This window comes from Rhipicephalus sanguineus, chromosome 2 (genome assembly GCF_013339695.2).
Source record: "Rhipicephalus sanguineus isolate Rsan-2018 chromosome 2, BIME_Rsan_1.4, whole genome shotgun sequence".
NCBI classification, from domain to species: domain Eukaryota; kingdom Metazoa; phylum Arthropoda; class Arachnida; order Ixodida; family Ixodidae; genus Rhipicephalus; species Rhipicephalus sanguineus.
In genome coordinates, this window is record NC_051177.1 from 12,321,777 (window position 1) to 12,343,158 (window position 21,382).

General features: G+C 46.5%; 1 protein-coding gene across 1 annotated transcript in view; it reads left to right on the forward strand.

Annotated features, from left to right (window-relative positions):
- LOC119382415 (coronin-7) overlaps positions 1 to 21,382 on the forward strand; it is a 231,134-nt gene that overhangs the window by 172,812 nt on the left and 36,940 nt on the right. Inside the window, exon 20 of the mRNA XM_037650110.2 lies at positions 11,564 to 11,702. Coding sequence (XP_037506038.1) covers positions 11,564 to 11,702 — 139 coding nt within the window. The remainder of the gene's footprint in view (positions 1 to 11,563; positions 11,703 to 21,382) is intronic.

Below are 21,382 nucleotides of genomic sequence, written 5' to 3' on the forward strand. Positions count from 1 at the left end.
CGGTACCTGCCGCGAACCCCGCTTAACTGCGTACGTGCCAACCGCCACTTTTACATCTCGTGATGAGCGCCGCTGATAACAGCAAAGCGCGGAATAGATTACGGCTATCTCGCATGAAGCGTTTCTAAACGATGACGCGGAACACAAAGACTGTGGCGGAAGAGCGGACGACTCGTCCGGCATTCCCCGATGCGTGTGCGCATATGCGCACACACATCGCAGAATCGCCGCTGATACGCAGCATTTGCTGCCGTATCAAGCCGATCGTTTCTAGTTGTGTGCAGTACATCGCCAACTAAACTGACGCCGTCACTTTACTGTTGCTGTATCGTACGCACGCATTCATCATGAAAGGATTCGTGATGCGCACTTAGTTCTTGACCGCACACGGGCGCGGCAATGGCGAGCTGGTTTCGTCCGCGAAGGCAACGCGTCTATGCGGCGCACTTAGCGGTCTCGCACAAAGAGGCAGCAGGAATGGCGGCGCGGCGCATTTGAGCTCTCGCCTATTAAATGCGTGCAGTACGCATGCAACTGCGCTAGGCCACGTGCACTACCGAGCAGTTAACAGAAGATGCTTATCGTAAGGGTTGTCAGCGATTAAGTCGTACCGGAGCGTTTGCCAGCTGCCGCCATCACGCCTCCGTGCATTTCTGCTGCTTATCCGTAACATCCCGCATGGCGCCGCGATAGCGGCCCTTTGAATTTCTGGTCTGCCTCACAACATAACGCTTCGGCATTGCGGAAAGCTGACTTTCGGACTCTGCTACTGTCGCACACAGATCGACTCGCGTACGCGCTGGTTCAAACCTAAGAGATGATTGACGCGGCAGAGGTGAGGGCTCCAATCAATGCCTTTCGGACCCACAATTCGGGCAGAAAGTCCGAAAAATCGGACACCGAAGAGTTTCAGCGTCCGAAATTTCGGACGTTCTTATACATTGACGTCTATGGGGCTGGTGACGGTGCCGCGATAGTGTCCGAATTTTCGAGCATGTCCGGAAAATCGGGCGTCCGAAAAATCGGCAGTTGACTGTAGTTGCCCCAAGAGACTCTACAGTGGGGCTCTACAAAGTCCGCTCTTCCAGCTTTCGCTGTGACTGTGCTGCAAATTCCGCGCAGGCCTGGCTGTCTTTTTATCAGAACAGCGGTCTCGCACATCAGAGAGTGCACTCAATGAAGTGCTGCTTCTGAGATCGTGCTCGCTCTCTTGACACAAAGCATTGAGCCCACTAAAAAAATTTGTATTTGTCTTTTGAGAAAATAAATACTATGACTTTGAAATTAATACTAGTTTGTGGTAGTTGGTGGGAATTTGTGGTACAGTTACTTCCACTCCTCTGAAGAACGAGTTTTACCCTTGTCCCACTTTCTTAAGGAGAGGGCCAGTAACTACATCCCAAATCCAATGTTTTTTATGATTACCTTTACTTCAAATTCTTGCATAAAAAAAAACCGTTACAAACCATTACGGAACATTTTTTTTTTTCGATCTGAAACAGAAACGAAATGGAACTTATTGCGGTGGAACGAAACTAAAACCGAAACGAAAAACATTCGTTCCAACACCCTGGTTCTAACATTTTCTGGCCTTGTTCTATCGTGTGCAGCTTGTCTTTTTTTTTTTTAAAGCCCCTTTCACCGCAGTACAGCGGTGCCACGCAAAAAAGCATGCTAAGATCTAGAAGGGGCTATTTTCACTGTCACTGGACACAGCACATTTTGTTCTTTAATTACTCTATCTGCGCACACGCCGTATAATTACGAGTACTATTATGATCAGTGATATTTAAAAAAGTTACTGGCAATCATTCATAGCTGTGTATGATGTTTCTGTAGCCCTGAGAAACAATAACCAAAAATGTACGCCAGTTTTCCTTTCTTTTTTGCCACCCCTACTCGCTTCTGCTTTACAAATCTCCCGAATTTTGAAGTCGCCATGTTGGCAGGTACATATTAGCATTTGCAGCGCCTGTCATATGATTTGACATGCGCTGGAAATGCTAACATGGACTTCGTCATGTTTTGCACTGTTGTGTGACTCAACATTCTGCTTTTTTTAAGTAGCTGTGCTCACGTGCACTGCACACGACTTTTGTAATGAACTGACACTTTTGTAATGTCACTTTTGTAATGACGCTTTTGTAATGTAAACCACTTTTGTAATGAACTGACACTGTTTCTCTGAAACACGGTACCGCCACATGGAGCTGATCATCCCTGGCTAGTTGTGTGCCACGCATCACCTACTCGGCTCACACCATCACTGCCAGATCGCTTGCTGTATACCATATGCACGTGTTTCTGCTTTCTTAGTGCCTGCTTCACTCCGTACCAACCATGCGCGGGCTCGGCAAGTAGCCTGTTATTTCAGTGCGGCGAAGACCAGCTTTCTGCAAGCGACGTGCACTCGACGTCTCCTCAGTGCTCTGGCAGTCCTGCATGACGAGGTGTGGCACTATGAGTTGTTGCCTAACAAAACATACAGTGTACGCTCGCTGTCAGTGCATCGACGTTTCTCGGTGCTCGCGCCGCTCAACAACAGTGAGCTACTTCCATTTCTACAAAGCGACGTGCACTTGAAAGTGGTCTACCAGGACCCGGCAGCGGCAAACTTGTGAATGGCAGCATGGCAGGCTTGTACCGCTGTCAGTCCGCACAGTTTACGTCACACATGTAGCCAAGCAGATAGCTGCAGGTGACTGTGATAAGGCTGTCAGTTATAAGTCATAATAGCATGTTCATCACCGGCCGCCACCTTGCCTTTGCTCTTTTCTGATGCTTGTCCATGAAGGCATCTCCTCAATTGTGCACAAGTCAAAATCATTGTTCAAATGGTCTCTGCCATTATCGAGAAGACAAAAGATGTTTTGCGGCACATTGTGGCACGGACGAGTTGAGGGGTGCAGTGAACTTTCATGCAACGAAAAGTTATCGTGGTTATCGCTTCTTGCATTCCAAGACATTGTTCATTGTAGGCGGTCGTAGCTGCAGCGAACGGCGTCAGAAAAGGTTGCCGTGCTGCTTCTTTTTTTTTCTCTCACTGTCATTCTGCAACTGAAGGAACACCTGGAAATTGAGTGACCACACTTGCATTGCTGAAATTTGCGTACGATGCTTGCCGATCTAGGGTTATAGGGGTTACCTTGTAACAAACAGATCCATGCGTGCGAAACTGTCCCGTCTTTGGATCACACCTCGCACTAGAGGAGTGTAGTTACTCGCCACTAGCGGTACGCAGCAGCCCTAACAGTCGGATCTGGACCCCTAACCCGTGGTTCGCGTTCAGTCGCGACCACGGTGGGTTTCAGGCCAGTGGTAACAGAGACGAGTTCTTTGCCTGACACAGTTTATTGTGCCAAAGCGCCACCAATGCAACAAAATACGCAGGTAGGAACGAAGCGGCAGAGAAGCTCCGCACGACAACGCGAAAACAACAACAAAATGGGAAGCACACGAGATGGAGAGCGATAAGGCTTGTACTCACCTCTCGTGGCTTCGCAGTCCGGCCCTGAGGCAGTCACCTCACAATAGACCGGGCGTTGCGCAGGGGCTGATGGCGTCTGGTGGCTCCCGACTCGATCGAGCTGTGTTCGTCACCGCTGCTCGAGTCGAAAGACAAAGAGCTCCCCAAGAAAGCAGCGCGCGTTCCTTGGGGTCTGGAGAGGAGTCTCCCCAGAAAAGGTCAAGGAGGGAAAACGGGGCATCTCGACTTCGGCCAGGGAGCAGGGCACAAAGGGCTGCGGGAGCGGCACAGTGCCCTCTCCCACGCAACCCCCCTCGCCGCTGCGCGTACAAACATAGCTCGAAGCCGAGGTGCCGCTGCGTTGAAGACAACGGGTTGCGTGTGCAACCCCACAGGGCATCTTCGTCACGAGTCATCTGGAGCAGGGCACGTCAGCGTATGCCTCTGTCATGCTTCGGAGAACTGTTTTAACTTCTTTTTCACTTCGTGTGCGATATTTTTACTCTGGCTGTGTCTGAAGTGTTCGTTGTAAAAGTAAGAGGCTTTGAAAAATGTCCACTATATTGCCTCGCGCTTAATCTGCAGCGGGAAAGAGGCAGACAAACACGCAGTAGTTCTCGCGCCAGTGCCTTTGTTTTTGGCTGTGCTGCACTGACACCTTTTGGGACTTGGGCCTTGTAAACGTCGCCTTTCTTTTGAATGTGACACTATGTGGGCACAGTTTCAATGGGTAGCATAAAAGAACCGTAAGTGCATCAAAATATGGTCGTTAGTAGTTAACCAATAGATTGTTGTATCTGGGATCGTTATAAGTGGGTTCAACTTTATTACCTGCACTTTGATTAATTACTTGTTAAGTTTAAAACCTTGTTATAGGGGCTTGTATGCGCTGAGTTTAGTCAATTTTAATGCATAACAAATTTTACTGTTTACCGTATTTACTTGAATCTAGGCCGGCCCCGATTCTAAGCCGACCCCCGAAATTCGCAAGGCCAGAAAAAAAAAAAACTTAATCATTGTACTCGAATCTAAGCCGACCCCCCCTCCCCCCCCCCCCCCCCCCCCACTTTCGCACATCGTTTTTTCGAAAAAGAACGGCGGCTTAGATTCGAGTAAATTCGGTATAACTTGCACCTTACTGTTATTCAAATCTGTTCAAAGTTGCTTCCACTTTACTTCAAACGAAAAAAGTGGCATTGACACATGCCTAGTTCCAATTCTTCAAATTTTTTTGCAACTTTGTTGGGTCATGACAAAAATGCTGTTTTTTTTTTATGATATGTGATGTATACTGTTCGATCTATTCGATTTGAAATAATTCGACCAAATGACTATTCACTTTGAATTCGCTTGGAACGTCAAATTTACTAAAAGAATTACAGTCAACTGCCGATTTTTCGGACTCCCTAGGGACCGCGAAATCGTCCGAAAAATCGGGCAGTCCGAAAAAACGAATTCAAACTTTTTTACTCCGCTCAAGCGGTCAAATCGCCGCGAACCCCGCTTAACTACGTGTATGTGCCAACCGCCACTTTTGCATCTCGTGATGAGCGCCGCCGATAACAGCAAAGCGCGGAATAGATTACGGCTATCTCGAATGAAGCGTTTGTAAACGATGGCACGGAACACAAATACTGTGGCGGAAGAGCGGACTCGTCCGGCTTTCCCCGATGCGTGTGCGCATGTAAACATGCGCACACACATCGCCGAATCGCCGCCGATATGCAGCATTTGCTTCCGTGTCAAGCCGATCGTTTCTAGTTATGTGCAGCACATCGCCAACTAAGCTGACGCCGTCACTTTGCTGTTGCGGTATCAAACGCACGCATTTATCATGAAAGGGTTCGTGATGCGCACTTGGTTCCTGACCGCACACGGGTGCGGCAATGGCGAGCTGGTTTCGTCAGCGAAGGCAACGCGTCTATGCGGCGCACTTAGCGGTCTCGCGCAAAGAAGCAGCACGAATGGCGCCGCGGCGCATTTGGGATCTCGCCTATTAAATGCGTGCAGTACGCATGCAACTGTGCTAGGCCAAGTGCACTACCGAGCAGTTAACTGAAGATGCTTATCGTAAGGGTTGTCAGCGATTAAGCCGTACTGGCGCGTAAGCCGTACTGGCTCGTTTGCCAGCTGCCGCCATCACGCCTCCGTGCATTTCCGCTGCTTATCCGTAACATCGCCGCACAACGCCGCGATAGCGGCCCCTTTGAATTTCTGGTCTGCCTCACCCCATAACGCTTCGGCATTGCGGCAAAGCTGACTTTCGGACTCTGCTACTGTCTCAAATAGATCGACTCGCGAAAGCGCTGGTTCGAACCTACGTGATGATAGACGCGGCAGAGGTGGGGGCTTCAAACAATGCCTTTCGGACCTGCAATTTGGGCAGAAAGTCCGAAAAATCGGACGCGGAATAGCTTCAGCGTCCGAAATTTTGGACGTTCTAATACATTGAAGTCTATGGAGCTGGTGACGGTGCCGCGAAAGCGTCCGAATTTTGGAGCCTGTCCGGAAAATCGGGCGTCCGAAAAATCGGCAGTTGACTGTAAGCGGTCACTGCTGTCAAAAGCTTTTGAAAAGTCAACAACAATGGACCCTGCGATGTTACCATTGTCAATTAATCAAATTTTGTCAGTAAAACATGCAGTTGTGGTATCAGTGGAAAAGCACGGATATGAGCCTATAACTTTCGATATTAAGTAGGATCACCTTTTTTTTAGAAACAGGCACTATTTTTGCCACTGTAAGTTTTTTGGGTAAATACCCCTTTTGAAACAGTGGTTGAAAACATGGCTTAGAAGAGGATAACGCAAGATCATAATTACCTGAATATGTCTTATCCAGCCGTGACCAGTGTGCCACCTTGACAGCTATAGAAAGGTATTTCTTTTTTACTGTTACATAAGTTGCAACAACGTTGCATTTCGTTGTCTGTTTTGTAAGCAAGCAAATTCTCTGCCGTCCAGTGAATGTTTTTTAGAGCGATAGCTCTACTCCTCCCGGTACAAACCCAGAAAATGATCTTGCGCTTGTGTTTGTCCTTGAAGCTCAGCCAAAATCAATTCAAAATGGTCAGTTGTTGGGCTAGTTGGTTAAACATGTCTTGCGTAGGGGAGCGCGGATTTGGTTAGAAAGAAAGACACCACGACAGAAAGGACGCTCACTTGCAACTGAGTTTATTCTAAAAAAACTTCTCACCAAGAAAGCTAATGCGCAAGCGCGTTCACAACAGCCACTGTCATACACAAAATAAAAATATTCCGAATCACTGGCACATGCGGCAACAATCTAAGAACACTTAAAAGGTGCTACATTTGATCAGCCGCTGTGAAGGAAGTCCATTTCCTTCTTCGTCAAATGCAACGAAGGTGCACTAATGCACGCGTCTGCAGCAATCTTAATCTGGTCCGCCTCAAGTATCTCTCTTTCACGCCTTCCCTTTGCTCTACTCATTACGTCTGCCTCCTCAAAAAGTGCTGTGCACCCGCACTTCCTACAATGCGCAGGAAGGTGCGCCCCGTCATTCTGTGACACCAGCGTGGTCGCATGCTCTCTTAATCTATCGTTAAGACATCGGCCCGTTTGGCCGATGTAAGCTTTACCACAACTGAGTGGGATTTTATATACCACTTCCGTATCACAGGGGACGAATGGCTTCTTGTGCTTCTTTTCGCACCCTGATTTCTTGGTTTGTTCACCGGCCAGAGCACACAAACGGGAAAGCTTAAAGGGGGCCGTGAAGACGAGGTTTACGCCGTGCTTTAATCCTATCCTCTTAAGGTTGTGTGAGATGGTGTGAATGTAGGGCATGACAACATACTTGATAGGACTCTGTTGTGGTGAAACGGAAGGTGAAGCACCCTTCTTAAGAAGGGAGGATGCCACGGCAACAAGCAAGGTGGAGGGGAAACCCGAAGCTAAAAGGCGAGAAATCTGGTTGTCGAAGCTATGGCTGACCTTATGAGTGCATGACTTGGTCAGCGCCGAGTTGAGGCATGAGGAAGCAATGCCCCTTTTTACTAGTTTAGTATGAGATGAATCAAAGGGTAAAATGGCTTTCCTTGACCGCGGTTTATACTCCCAGCAAATATGGTCGTCACAATTAAAAAACAGGGCTAAATCTAAGAACTGGATTGTGTCGTTAACAGGAAGTTCCGTCGTGAATGATAATGAGGGAGAACACTGTTTGAAACAGTTCAGAACACTGTCAGCCACTTCTGCATAGCTACGATTGATGGGGACTGAGATAAAAACAATAAAATCGTCAACATATCTGCAGACCTTTAACACACGTGAATGGTTCAGTTTTTGCTGAAGCTTCCGGTCAAAACTGGCAAGATAAATCTCACACAGAACTGGCGCCACACACGATCCAATACAAATTCCTTTCTTTTGTATATAAGTCTTGGTGTTGAAGCTAACAAAGGTAGAGGCCAGGTAGCATGTCAATAGCTCCATAAAACTATCAGCAGTAACAAGGCAACCATTCTGAAAGGACACCACACCATACGAGTCTATTGCCTCTCGGACGGTCACAAAGAGTTCGTCATGTGGTACTGAGTAAAATAAGTCCTCAATGTCCACCGACAACGCGTAGTTGGCTCCCGGCACTCCCGTTTTCAAGGCTTGCACAAGAGTGTCTGAATGTCGGAGCACAAACGGATCCGCCGGTCTAAGTACCTTCACGTGACGCTGAAGAAAGGCACTCACGTTGCGCAGCCAGCTGTCAGTTTCTGTGACGATGACCCGAAAAGGACAGAGTGCTTTGTGAGTTTTTGCGGTGAAAAACGCCCTCAGCCACTCACCCTTGCACGTCTTGACCGCCTTGCAGAGTGCTTCTAGCTTCATGCCTTGAAGAAGGGCGATCGCCTTGGCCTTGACCTTAGCGGGAGTAGCGTCGACTTCTTTGAAATTTTTTTCCATGGCTGAAGCAGCTTTTTCTTTGAACAGGCGCTTTGGAAGAACAACAAAGCCGCCTTCCTTGTCACTTTGCATAAGTGCGAGTTCGGACGTTCTGAAGAAAGAAGCTGTTTTGCGTAGGATCGAAAGACCGTGTGGGGTGCTTCTTGGTGCACGTAGTAGTACATCCACGCCTTCGGAGAGGCATTGTTCCCTTTGCTCGATTGGCGCGTTGTCTGCTATCTTATGGACCGTCGCCAGCAGTTCTTGTTTGGAAAGTGATGCCACCAGACTAAATTTTGGACCCTTTTCTAGTACACTTTGCACGCGGCTAGGGACTACCGCACCGCCCTGGAACACAACCGGCACCACACCAGAATCCCTCTTGCTACCTTTCGGTAGGTGCAGCAGAACCCTGCCCCACAAAAATTCCGTCACTTTTCCGTCATTCCGTCACTCCACAAAAATTCCGTCAAATTCCGTCATTTTTGTGGGGCAGGGTTCTGCTGCACCTACCGAAAGGTAGCAAGAGGGATTCTGGTGTGGTGCCGGTTGTGTTCCAGGGCGGTGCGGTAGTCCCTAGCCGCGTGCAAAGTGTACTAGAAAAGGGTCCAAAATTTAGTCTGGTGGCATCACTTTCCAAACAAGAACTGCTGGCGACGGTCCATAAGATAGCAGACAACGCGCCAATCGAGCAAAGGGAACAATGCCTCTCCGAAGGCGTGGATGTACTACTACGTGCACCAAGAAGCACCCCACACGGTCTTTCGATCCTACGCAAAACAGCTTCTTTCTTCAGAACGTCCGAACTCGCACTTATGCAAAGTGACAAGGAAGGCGGCTTTGTTGTTCTTCCAAAGCGCCTGTTCAAAGAAAAAGCTGCTTCAGCCATGGAAAAAAATTTCAAAGAAGTCGACGCTACTCCCGCTAAGGTCAAGGCCAAGGCGATCGCCCTTCTTCAAGGCATGAAGCTAGAAGCACTCTGCAAGGCGGTCAAGACGTGCAAGGGTGAGTGGCTGAGGGCGTTTTTCACCGCAAAAACTCACAAAGCACTCTGTCCTTTTCGGGTCATCGTCACAGAAACTGACAGCTGGCTGCGCAACGTGAGTGCCTTTCTTCAGCGTCACGTGAAGGTACTTAGACCGGCGGATCCGTTTGTGCTCCGACATTCAGACACTCTTGTGCAAGCCTTGAAAACGGGAGTGCCGGGAGCCAACTACGCGTTGTCGGTGGACATTGAGGACTTATTTTACTCAGTACCACATGACGAACTCTTTGTGACCGTCCGAGAGGCAATAGACTCGTATGGTGTGGTGTCCTTTCAGAATGGTTGCCTTGTTACTGCTGATAGTTTTATGGAGCTATTGACATGCTACCTGGCCTCTACCTTTGTTAGCTTCAACACCAAGACTTATATACAAAAGAAAGGAATTTGTATTGGATCGTGTGTGGCGCCAGTTCTGTGTGAGATTTATCTTGCCAGTTTTGACCGGAAGCTTCAGCAAAAACTGAACCATTCACGTGTGTTAAAGGTCTGCAGATATGTTGACGATTTTATTGTTTTTATCTCAGTCCCCATCAATCGTAGCTATGCAGAAGTGGCTGACAGTGTTCTGAACTGTTTCAAACAGTGTTCTCCCTCATTATCATTCACGACGGAACTTCCTGTTAACGACACAATCCAGTTCTTAGATTTAGCCCTGTTTTTTAATTGTGACGACCATATTTGCTGGGAGTATAAACCGCGGTCAAGGAAAGCCATTTTACCCTTTGATTCATCTCATACTAAACTAGTAAAAAGGGGCATTGCTTCCTCATGCCTCAACTCGGCGCTGACCAAGTCATGCACTCATAAGGTCAGCCATAGCTTCGACAACCAGATTTCTCGCCTTTTAGCTTCGGGTTTCCCCTCCACCTTGCTTGTTGCCGTGGCATCCTCCCTTCTTAAGAAGGGTGCTTCACCTTCCGTTTCACCACAACAGAGTCCTATCAAGTATGTTGTCATGCCCTACATTCACACCATCTCACACAACCTTAAGAGGATAGGATTAAAGCACGGCGTAAACCTCGTCTTCACGGCCCCCTTTAAGCTTTCCCGTTTGTGTGCTCTGGCCGGTGAACAAACCAAGAAATCAGGGTGCGAAAAGAAGCACAAGAAGCCATTCGTCCCCTGTGATACGGAAGTGGTATATAAAATCCCACTCAGTTGTGGTAAAGCTTACATCGGCCAAACGGGCCGATGTCTTAACGATAGATTAAGAGAGCATGCGACCACGCTGGTGTCACAGAATGACGGGGCGCACCTTCCTGCGCATTGTAGGAAGTGCGGGTGCACAGCACTTTTTGAGGAGGCAGACGTAATGAGTAGAGCAAAGGGAAGGCGTGAAAGAGAGATACTTGAGGCGGACCAGATTAAGATTGCTGCAGACGCGTGCATTAGTGCACCTTCGTTGCATTTGACGAAGAAGGAAATGGACTTCCTTCACAGCGGCTGATCAAATGTAGCACCTTTTAAGTGTTCTTAGATTGTTGCCGCATGTGCCAGTGATTCGGAATATTTTTATTTTGTGTATGACAGTGGCTGTTGTGAACGCGCTTGCGCATTAGCTTTCTTGGTGAGAAGTTTTTTTAGAATAAACTCAGTTGCAAGTGAGCGTCCTTTCTGTCGTGGTGTCTTTCTTTCTAACCAAATCCGCGCTCCCCTACGCAAGACAAAATCAATTCCCTTCTCTTCCTCCATGCGCGTGCGTCGTCATATCAACGGACGTGCACAGTGTTGGTTTGTTCTCCTTTACACACACGCCCCTCTTTTTTTGGCTCGGCGAGAGTCGCAAGCCTGTGGGTGTGCACGCCTTGAGACCTCGACTACTGTCACATGACTCCCGCGCCAGCAATACAGCGAGAAATGCAGACAATGTGCCGCTGCTTGCCGCGCGGGATACCAGCGTGGCATGCTTTGCGCGTTAGTTGCTGCTATCACTGAACAAGCTTGGTTTAGCCGCATTCAACAACAGCATTTTCATTGCCGATTCAATTGAGATGTGGTGTTGGTGGTCGTACGTTGTTTAAAGGAGGGCTATCTTAGTGGTTTGCTTGACCTTTGTAACTGGATGTGTGGCCACATGTGTTGTTGTGACCATACCAGAGCACAGGCCCTCTTTCAGCCTAGCAGCTGAAGTGATGATGTGATGCTTCTTGCAGAGTCTCTGAACGGCAAGTGAGCCTTTATGACATCAAGTCGCTCTCTGCCCCCCTGACAACAGAGGGCATCGATGTCAGTCCAGCCATACTGATCCCCTTCTATGACGAGGACAGCTCAACACTGTTTCTCTCTGGAAAGGTGCGCATTTCCCCTCTCTTTTCTTTTTCCACGTGTGTAAGCCTCCTTTGGTGCAAGGAAAGAAGTGTTAATTTTAAGGGCTCGTTTTTATTTGTTATACACAATATTAATGAGCATTAACAGACAATAATGCCAAGAAAAGTATAGGGGATGTTATTAGTAGTAAATGTAAGGTAAATGTGAAGAAAGAAAAGTGGACGAAAAGATAACTTGCCGCGGGCAGGGACGAAACCTGCGACCTTCGAATAACACGTCTGATGCTCTACCAACTGAGCTACCGCGGCAGTCATCCCCCCCGTCCACTTTATAGGGTATATATGTACATTTAAACGTGGGAACGTCAGTCAGTGCCACCAGTAGCCGTGACGGCCAGTGTGGAACACTCTTTTCTCTGCCTGTTGGCGTCACGTAGCACGTGAACTTATTACGAGCTGGCAGCTGGCCAATAATCCCTTGCTCCTTGATCATGTGCTAGCACATGATCAACTTGTGGGCGCAGGACAAACGAGTAGAGGAGTTTCAAAAACTGATCTCTTATAGGAGGTATATTTTGCCTTATCTTCATCATTTGTTGACATGTTTGGGACAAATGTATTGCTACTTAGGCTGCTGCATTTAATGTTCACATGAACATTTTTACTTCTGTATTGACATCTTCGAGGTTGCACAATGCCAACGGCTACAATGGCTATAAAACAAACTTTGTTTTGTCCCTGTTATAGTCTTTGTGCTGTAAACCCTTAACACTTTCGTGACCGCGGAAAAATCTGTTGTTTTTGGTTAGTCCAGGAAATATTTTTTTCCTGCCACAGAATATAATTGATGCTAAAGTGTAGGGTATGAAATGATAGAGGAAGAATTGGTCTTTCTAACAGTAATAATTTCAAACAACGGATTTATTTCAAATATAATAAAAAAATTATCAAAGAAAAATGCATCAAAAAGAAAGAAAGATTCATAAAAACATCAATGCTACTCTGCAAAGGCTAAAAATTTTAAAAAATCTAAATATACGTTTTGAACGCAAAGCCCTCGTGGAATAATAGTGGAAATATAAGCTCTGTAAGTACAAAGATTATTTACATAAATACAAGAATATAGGCACTAGTGTCTATCATGCCACCGCGCGATGCAGGTTCTCGACGCGGTGAAACAAAGGCTGGCTGCGCATGTTTCGGGAAAAAAAATTTTTTTCTGTTCAACTTTCCTAGCATAGTTTGCAGTTCTGGTATTTTTCAATTTTCCTGTGTATTTGTTGAAATTAACAGTGTAGCCTGTTCCAAATCTGCAAAAATCCATAATTGTACCCTCATTTGACCTCTTTCTCGCTCATATACTGCCGAATACCATACCGACCTTCACATTTCACCATCTTCTCATCCACTGAAAGGTTCCGACGGGGTTAAAAGATAGAGTATAAAAATTGTTCATGTGTTGCAATAGAGAAGACACGTGGTGAAGATTCTCGTGGGATGCGACGTTCGTCGTCTTCAGATCAGAGACACTCAAGAAGCCTTCAACCTTTTCCGTGGCATCACTGACGGCAGACGAAGGCCTGAAAATATGTGTCGTCGACACCAACGCAAGCGCGAGACTTCAACGATTATCGTGTTCACACGGAGTGAGACGAACTTGCTCATCTTCTCTTCAGTAACCTCCCTCCATGGATCCGCCCCTCTCGCTGTATGTTGGCTTTTCGAAAGTATGCATCCACGCATACTTATCTGTGTGGTTGCATATCTCTCTGACGACTTCTGCGGTAAAAAACAACACGAAGACACCACCGCGCAGCACACCGGAGCGTTGGGTCAAAGTCCGCTCCATGCCATCTTCGCAAAGAGAACTGCGCTCTTTCTGCAGCCGGCGCCAATTGCTCCCGCCCGAATGAAGTTAACACCTTCCAGATAAGGGAGCTGTTATTTTTAGAACGCACTGGATATGTTTACCTCGACGCGCGGTAGCGATAAAACGACCTGAGGAGAACACGAAACTTACCGGCGGATAGCTGCTGATGTTCCGGGGAGGTTTGACGCACTTTCGCCGTCCGTACTGAAGCTTGGCGAATCGAAGTCGTCTTCCGTGTCTGTGGTGCTACCATCATCCAGAGATTCGCGCTCATATTAATCGGAATCCGTCGAAATTCGCCGTTTCTGTGGAGCACCCGCGAGCGGCGTCGACGCGAACTCTGAAACAGCGAGCGCTCACCTACCCGACTGCAAACGAGCTTTAAAAATCTCCCCGTGGTGGAAAAAACAAACTCGCAAACAAAACTGATAAAAAACATATTATTTTATGCTTTGTATTGCGTTAGCTGTCCAGAACCGCTCAGAGAGTGCCAAAACTTCATCTTGAAGTCATCGATAACATACTATCGATGGTAATAGGTGCGGTCACGAAAGTGTTAAAGATGCCTCAGTTTGCTCAGTTATATTGTCATTCATGTTTTCCTTCATATTTCGTTCCTTGACTGCTTCTCTGCATTGCTCCACATTTCTGTCTTGGTAATAAGAAGAATTTTATAGTAGCAATATGGTAGTTTCGCCTTGTTCAGAGCTCATGTGCATAGTTTCGTGTGCACAGCTAGCAATCAAGAAATTACGGTAAATGTAGGAAACAATTTTCGCCACCAGTGAAACATTCTGAAACACAAGCTCGATGACATAGGAGGGCCTCAGTACAATTAGTTGCAAGTACTTAAACTAACCATGATAGAAAATAACATTTCGGTGAATCTCAAGGTGGAATGAAACGAAACTTGTGCATTTCAGTCTGATTCATACAAGAAAGAACTTTTTGGCGTTACGCATGAGAAATACACAGGCTCTGTTTTCACCAGGCCATGCTCTGCTAAAGCTCCTTGCTCTGTTGCACCGGCTGTCAGGCAGTAAAGCGAGTAAAGGGTGGACTAAGTCGGAAGGCCATTCTCGAAAGCGGGCAATTTCAGCTGCCCACTTTTGGATGTGGACTACTCAAGCGTGATTTCCTTTCAAACTAAGCATTTCCTGGGCACGTAATAAGCACCACGAAGTTTCTTCAATGCTATTTCAACAATCCACATTGATTCTTTATTTGCCTTTAGTGTCCCTTTAAGCCAGTATTCACTCCGTTCATCTTAAAAGCAGCACAAGTCTGATTGCAGACAAACATGATGTAGAGTTTGTGCAGCTTTTCTTTTTAATATTTTGACTACGCTCAAGTAGCAACTCTGGAGCTGTTTCCTAGTTCTTGCATCTCGAAACAGGGTGGGTGCAGTGCGCACACGGACACGGGAGAAGACAACGCATAGGCATTTGTCCTGGATGCTTTACCTTCATTTAGGATGAATCCTTTTCATCTAGCTCGGCTTTCTTGCAGCTGTGATCAGTCAACCAGTCATAGCCTTTGTACACTGCTTTTCACCACCTTTCCTCTCCATCACATGCTCTATTCAGCATAGTGCTTATTCTGCACCATGCGTGCATTGCGTCAGTGCCCATGTCGTTGCTTTTATTGGGTCCGTGTGGCAAGGGATGAGCACGAGCAGCAGTGAAAGTGGTAGTACTAAATGCCCTTGAAGGCCTTTGCTCAGGTAGTTGCGTGAACCATGACCAGCCAAGGCCATGACCAGCATGACTGATGAGCAAAGACCACTCTAATTCTCAATGTAACAAAACACTCACCGCGCACACATGATTGATAACAGTATGGGCAAGGCAAAGAAGCAAGCACCAAAGCAGCTAGGCAAACGAGACTACTGGCCAAGGGGAAGGACAAAACAACCGCTGCAGCAGACCATCAGTGATTGCAATCTTGTGGTTGGTAACAGAACAGGCGAGGTGAAGAAGCCCCCCCCAAAAAAGGGCTTTATTATTGAGCAGCTTCCATCCTGACCACCTTTGCACGAGCTTTGCTGTGTTTGCTGTGCATGCCAGCCATGTTAACACATGCTGTTGTGAAGCACAGGGGTTGTGCACACAGGGCAGCAGTGCACGTGGTGTCATTCCTCCTTGTACCCTGTTCCTATTAATTTCATTTGTCGTGCATGCACATGATGTCACAAGACAGAAAACTTTAAGTGCTGTAATTGTGGTTGTCACCTTGTTTTCATGACATGCTAAACAAAAGCAATTTTGTTTCTGTGGCACGCAGCCGGTTTCTATCCTTCAGACCGTGTGAAGAGGAAGCAGTTTGGTTGGGGGAACACAGCATTCGGTGTCGTACTACTCTGGGCAACACCCAAGGTTTTGATGGCAAGATAGCTTACAGATGACTGCTGTGCATCGGACCTGCTTCGTTTTCAAGCTTTTCACAAGGGTGCTGCATTTCGTAATTCCAAAATGTGGTCGCCAAAGCAGCCTATAATTTAAGACTTTTGTTGCCTCTACTATGTAAAAAAGAGGCATTGAAGGCACTGGGTTGCGTATGCCACTCTACAAACTGTGGCTTGTTATGCCAGCCAGAAGCCTGCAAACAGTGTGTCAATGGCACAGTTGTATTTTGCCAGGTTAATGCACATGGTGGTATGCACAAACAGGCTTTCTCGCTTCCATCACACACCATTAGAGGTGAGAGTTGGGCTAGTTATACAAATTAGTGACTTTAGACATAATCTAATTTGTGCAAAAAAGAATGAAGGACAGGGCAAACCAAACGGACAGGACAGAGCGCTACAGTGCGGCAGTACTCCTTGCAGATGCCATGCAAGGAGTTGAATGGCACTTTTAGAGTGATCACACAAATAATATAGGAGGTTATGACTGAGGATACCACCTCCAGTTCCTTTCTCATTTCACTTGTTGCAGTAATTGAATTCTATCCATGCCATATGTCTAGTCACGAACGGCGATGCTGCCAAGAACTGCGATACCAAATGTGGCCTCCCCAGGCTGACATAAACATGCATGTTCTGCCCTTTCTACAACTCCTCTCTGTGTGAGGACTACAAGGGATAGCTGTGATTGTTTACTGTAGAGTGTGTACAGCAATACTGCACCAGGTGAGAAGGGCACAAGCTTTATTGTGCGGAAATAGTTTCCATACCGTGAACTGCGTCTGTTCACGTGCAGTAACCTGTGTGCTGTGCAAGCGATGGCTTGTACTTGGCTTCGCTTTTATTAAATTTCATCCATTCTGTTGCCATAATATTCAGCTCCTCTATCAGTATACAGTAGTATCTTGGGCATGTGATCACTGCTCATAAGAATTTTGGGGCAACCGGATTTTTTCAAGGTTCAGGCTAAGTCCCAGTAACATGCAGGGTGCTAGAATACAGTTGTTGTGGACCGATTTTCACCCTGAAACATTTTATATGGACGTACACTGTGCTGCGAGTATGAATAGGGTGCCTGCACACCCGGCTGCTGCAAGGAACTCAAGCGCGGGCATGTGCACCTGTACAGTGGTGTCATGCAGAAAAGCATGCTAAGTTTGGAAAGGAGCTACTAGCTGTCACAGGACGCAGCACATTTTAATTACTTAGAACATGTGCTCTGTATAACAGAGAGCTGAGCTAGTTGGTAAGTATTCATTCTAAAAAAGACAGGGCGTGCAAACACGGACACAAGAAAGAAGTCAGGACACCACAAACGCCGACTAACAACTGAAGAGACGCACAACGGCTGAAAAGAAGGAAGGCACGAAAACTTATCTGTGCATGCCCATGCAATAGGCGAACCTATCAATCCGGCACCCGTGGGGGTCTACTTGGAAGATAACTGTTAAGGCATTTGATTTCATCCTTATGCAAGTTAATCGACGGTTGGCTCACACATGCGCTGCCACTATTCTCGATATGCCATCCTTCAATCATCAGGCGTGTTTCTTCATTTCTATGTCGGTACAATACTGCGCATTCATCGAATTTTGGCGTGCACTTACAGTCTCGACAATGTAAAGATAGATTAGAAGGTGAGCCTCCGGTTAGCGACCTCTTATGTTCCAACAATCTCTAGTTAATACATCGGCCCGTCTGTCCTACGTAGAAGCGGTCGCAGCTGAAAGGGACCTTATACACCACACTCGTACGGCAATCAGTGAATTTGTTGGTGTGTTTTACAAAACAAAGATCGGTCTGCTTCTTGTCTTTTACTCGCTCATTCTTTCTCTGCACAGCAGCACAAATCTTGCACAAAGCCGTGAAAACAACATTAACACTGTATCTGCTTCCTACTTTCTTTAGCCTGTGAGATATGCAATGAATGTACGGTATACCTACGACACGTTTCTTCCTATCGCTTTCTGCAACCATGCTCGGTCTTGAAACAGTGGACTTCTTTAAACGTTCAGCGACAGTGGCCACTGCATCACGAGGGTACCCTACATCCAATAGACGCGTAACCTGTGCGTTAAAGCTATCACTCATTTTGTACTCACACGACTTGGTGAGGGCTGACTTAAGGCAAGACATGGCAATGCCGTTTTTAACAACCTTCGAATGCTTCGATTAAAAATTTAACAGCATTTTCAAAGATCTAGGAGAATACTGCCAGCACATGTGGTTCTTCTGAAACGTTAAAGGGACCGACAACCAACTTTTGTGGTACCCGTTTCCTTGAATGCAACGGGAAGCTTACCGGTCAGAGCTTCTAATTACGGAGTGGTAACGCGGAGAACGCCGTAAAACATTTGTAATCAGAGTTTTTCGATCTGCAGCGATTATGCAGTCTTAATATCCCATGCTGCAAACAGTGAGAGGTGAGCGCGATAGCGATTATACGCCAGCAGTGGTGACAAGTTATGCCCTAAGTATAAAAAGGCAATGTTACGTTTGCAAAGCCTGCGGTGCCGCGACTACTGCTTTCTAGCCTATTAAATTATTTTACAATAGTTATAGCGTTTTTCTGGGGCTTCTTATAGAAGTACTTTGGCCGTACACAGGTCCCTTTATCACATTTTAGTCAAGCCAAGCCAAGCTAAGCCTTCGAAAACGAAACAAGTGGTAGGATACACCAGCAGTGCTGTTCACGAAGTGGTAGCAATCCTTCACAGAACAGTAAGTCGATGGCATTTTGCGAGCAGAAGCGCAAACTCGCGTGCTACTCTTCAAAAATCCAATACGACGAGAGTCGAGCTACGCGGGAAACGCCGCCGGACGCCGCGCGCATGCGCCGCAGCCTCCGTTTCACTGGAAGCCACGAAAGCAGCGCCGCATCTAATGCTTTACTTCTTTTACCTTAGAAACAAACGGGAATTGACAATAACATGCATATTCCAATTTTCAGCCCTCGTTCTGGTGCGTGTAAAAGCATTAGACTACGTACAACAAAGTGCTTAAGACTGCATACGTCTGGTTCATGGCGCTCGTGCTAGGCTGCGCGACATACCGGTTTTTGTTACTTTTAAACGCGATTTAAAAATATAAATCCTGCTCAGATCGCGAAAAGTATTCTGGAATCTGTCACTATAATTCACGGCCTTTTCATTTCCACCAGGATCTAATCACCCGTTCTGGCCAGTTGTCGGTCCCTTTAAGGAAATGTCTAGAAATTGTACAGTCAAGCCCACATATAACGGCCCCACTTAAAACGAACTTCGTCTTAAAACGAACGGTACCCGCGTGACTGTGGAAATATACATTATTTCAATGGCACAAAATCACACTTACAACGAACGCCTTTGAACGATCGGTTACAGCTAACGGAGTCGGCCGGCGACTGCGGAGACACCCCTTTCGACCACCTATAAGCCATCGGCGAGCCAAACGCCGATCCTGCCTCCGCAGGCTTCTCATTGTCGTTTTCCCCGACAGTTTTTTGTTACGCACCCCTCCGTCCTTTGTCCCCCTGCTGCTCCGAGCACACCGCATCGCCAGTGGGTGCGGGGTGCTCACCGACTTCGATATTGCGTGATTCGTTCCGTGTTCTCGCTCATTTTGCACTCCGTTCAGCATGCCCTGCACGCGTGCTGAAGGGTAAAAATGGCTTACGCAGAACGAAGTGCGAATTATCGAAGTCGGTGGGGCCGCGCAAGTTCAACTTTTCACGATCCGTCCCGGACATTTTTGCGAAAAAATAAATTTTGAGTTTTCACTTGTAACTTTTTAAAAGCTGTTTTTTCATTTATTACGAACTTCGGGATACAACGAATGGACGCCGTGTCACGCTCAGGTTTGTTATAAACGGGCTCGACTTTCATTATTCTGAGGCACCTCCTTAGTAAAGCTCAGCCCTCCTCTATTTAATTGAAATTTTTCACTTACTGAGGTTACCACCATTTCAAAGTCCTCACCACTATGAAAAATCAAGTAATCGTCCACATAACGAAAAACCTTAATAATCGAATTACCTAAGGTGCCTTCCAAAAGTTTGTCAGTCTTGCTAAGGTATAAATCACTAAGAACCAGAGCAACCTTAGAACCAGTAGAAATCCCTGATTTCTGCACATAAACGCCTTCCTTTCAACCTACCAGCGTCAACTTTAAATACACGGAAAGAATTTCTAGAAATGTCCCGGTAGAAACACCACATTTATCGGTGAAAACCGTCTCGTGCCCTTGTTCGTTAATACATTCATTAACACATTTTAACAAGTCCTCATGCGGCAAGGAGTAATAAATGTCTTCAATATCCATATTAAAAGCTTTACAACAGCCGAGGTTCTCTTCTGAGAGGAACTGAACTAGCGCCTGAGAACTACGCATACGAAAAGGGTCTGAAAAACTCAGAGGTTAAGCAGTTCTGCAAATAACTAGATACAGCGGCTTGCTAGGTGCCTTGCTCTGAAACGATTGCTCGAAACGGAATCTCGTTCTTATGTGTTTTGGCTTTCTTGACATTACAAGCTATTCTCTCAAGGTTATGTCTTAACAAAAGGTCGGCAGCACGTTGCCTAACTACCGGCATTTGTGGTGTCCTGACTTCTTTCTTGTGTCCGTGTTTGCATGCCCTGTCTTTTTTTTAGAACGCGCTCTGTATAATTACAGGTACCAGTATGATTGCCATCATCTAAAAACTATGGGAAATTATGCGTCTATGATGTTGCTGTGGCCCTGAGAAATAATAAAGTAGAGCTGTGCGAATAGCAAAATTTTGGGTGCGAATCGAATCGAATATTTTTGGAATATTTATCGAATATTTCTAGAATATTTTTCGAATACTTCAAAGCGAAATTGCAGAAAGAAAGTTGGAGAGGATTCCTTGGCATATTTTTATGAGATAGCAACATGAAAGTATTTCTTTTCGCTAGGTTGATGAAGCACTGGCAGGGTGATGTTTCATAGTTGTCTTATCAAGAATGAGGCAATGTAGAGGCCGAATTGTATTTATGTGCATGATTTGGTGCAACCAAAGTGTTGCCGACAACACTTCACACGTGATAGGCAAAGATGCCATTTCCTCAGCCTCTTCTCCTCGTTCAACTTCTGTGGAAGCCCAACTGATGTGGCGGTCAAGGGTGTGCTCCCTTCAAGTCCGGAGTTCCAAATCTGCCTCGTAGACGTCGATATATAAGAACATCTGAAATTTGGATGCTAAAAAGCTTCGGCTTCCGATTTTTCGGACTTCCTGCCCGAATTTAAGGTCCAAAACAGCATAAATTGAGCCCCCACCTCTGCCACATCTTTCATCTCCATGTTGGAACCAGCGTTTTCTTGAGTTAATACATTTGCGACCATAGGGGAGCTTGAAAGGCATCTTTACCACAATACGGGGGTGTGATGAGGTGAAGCATATTGAAAATATAGGGACCACTTTCAATCGGACGTT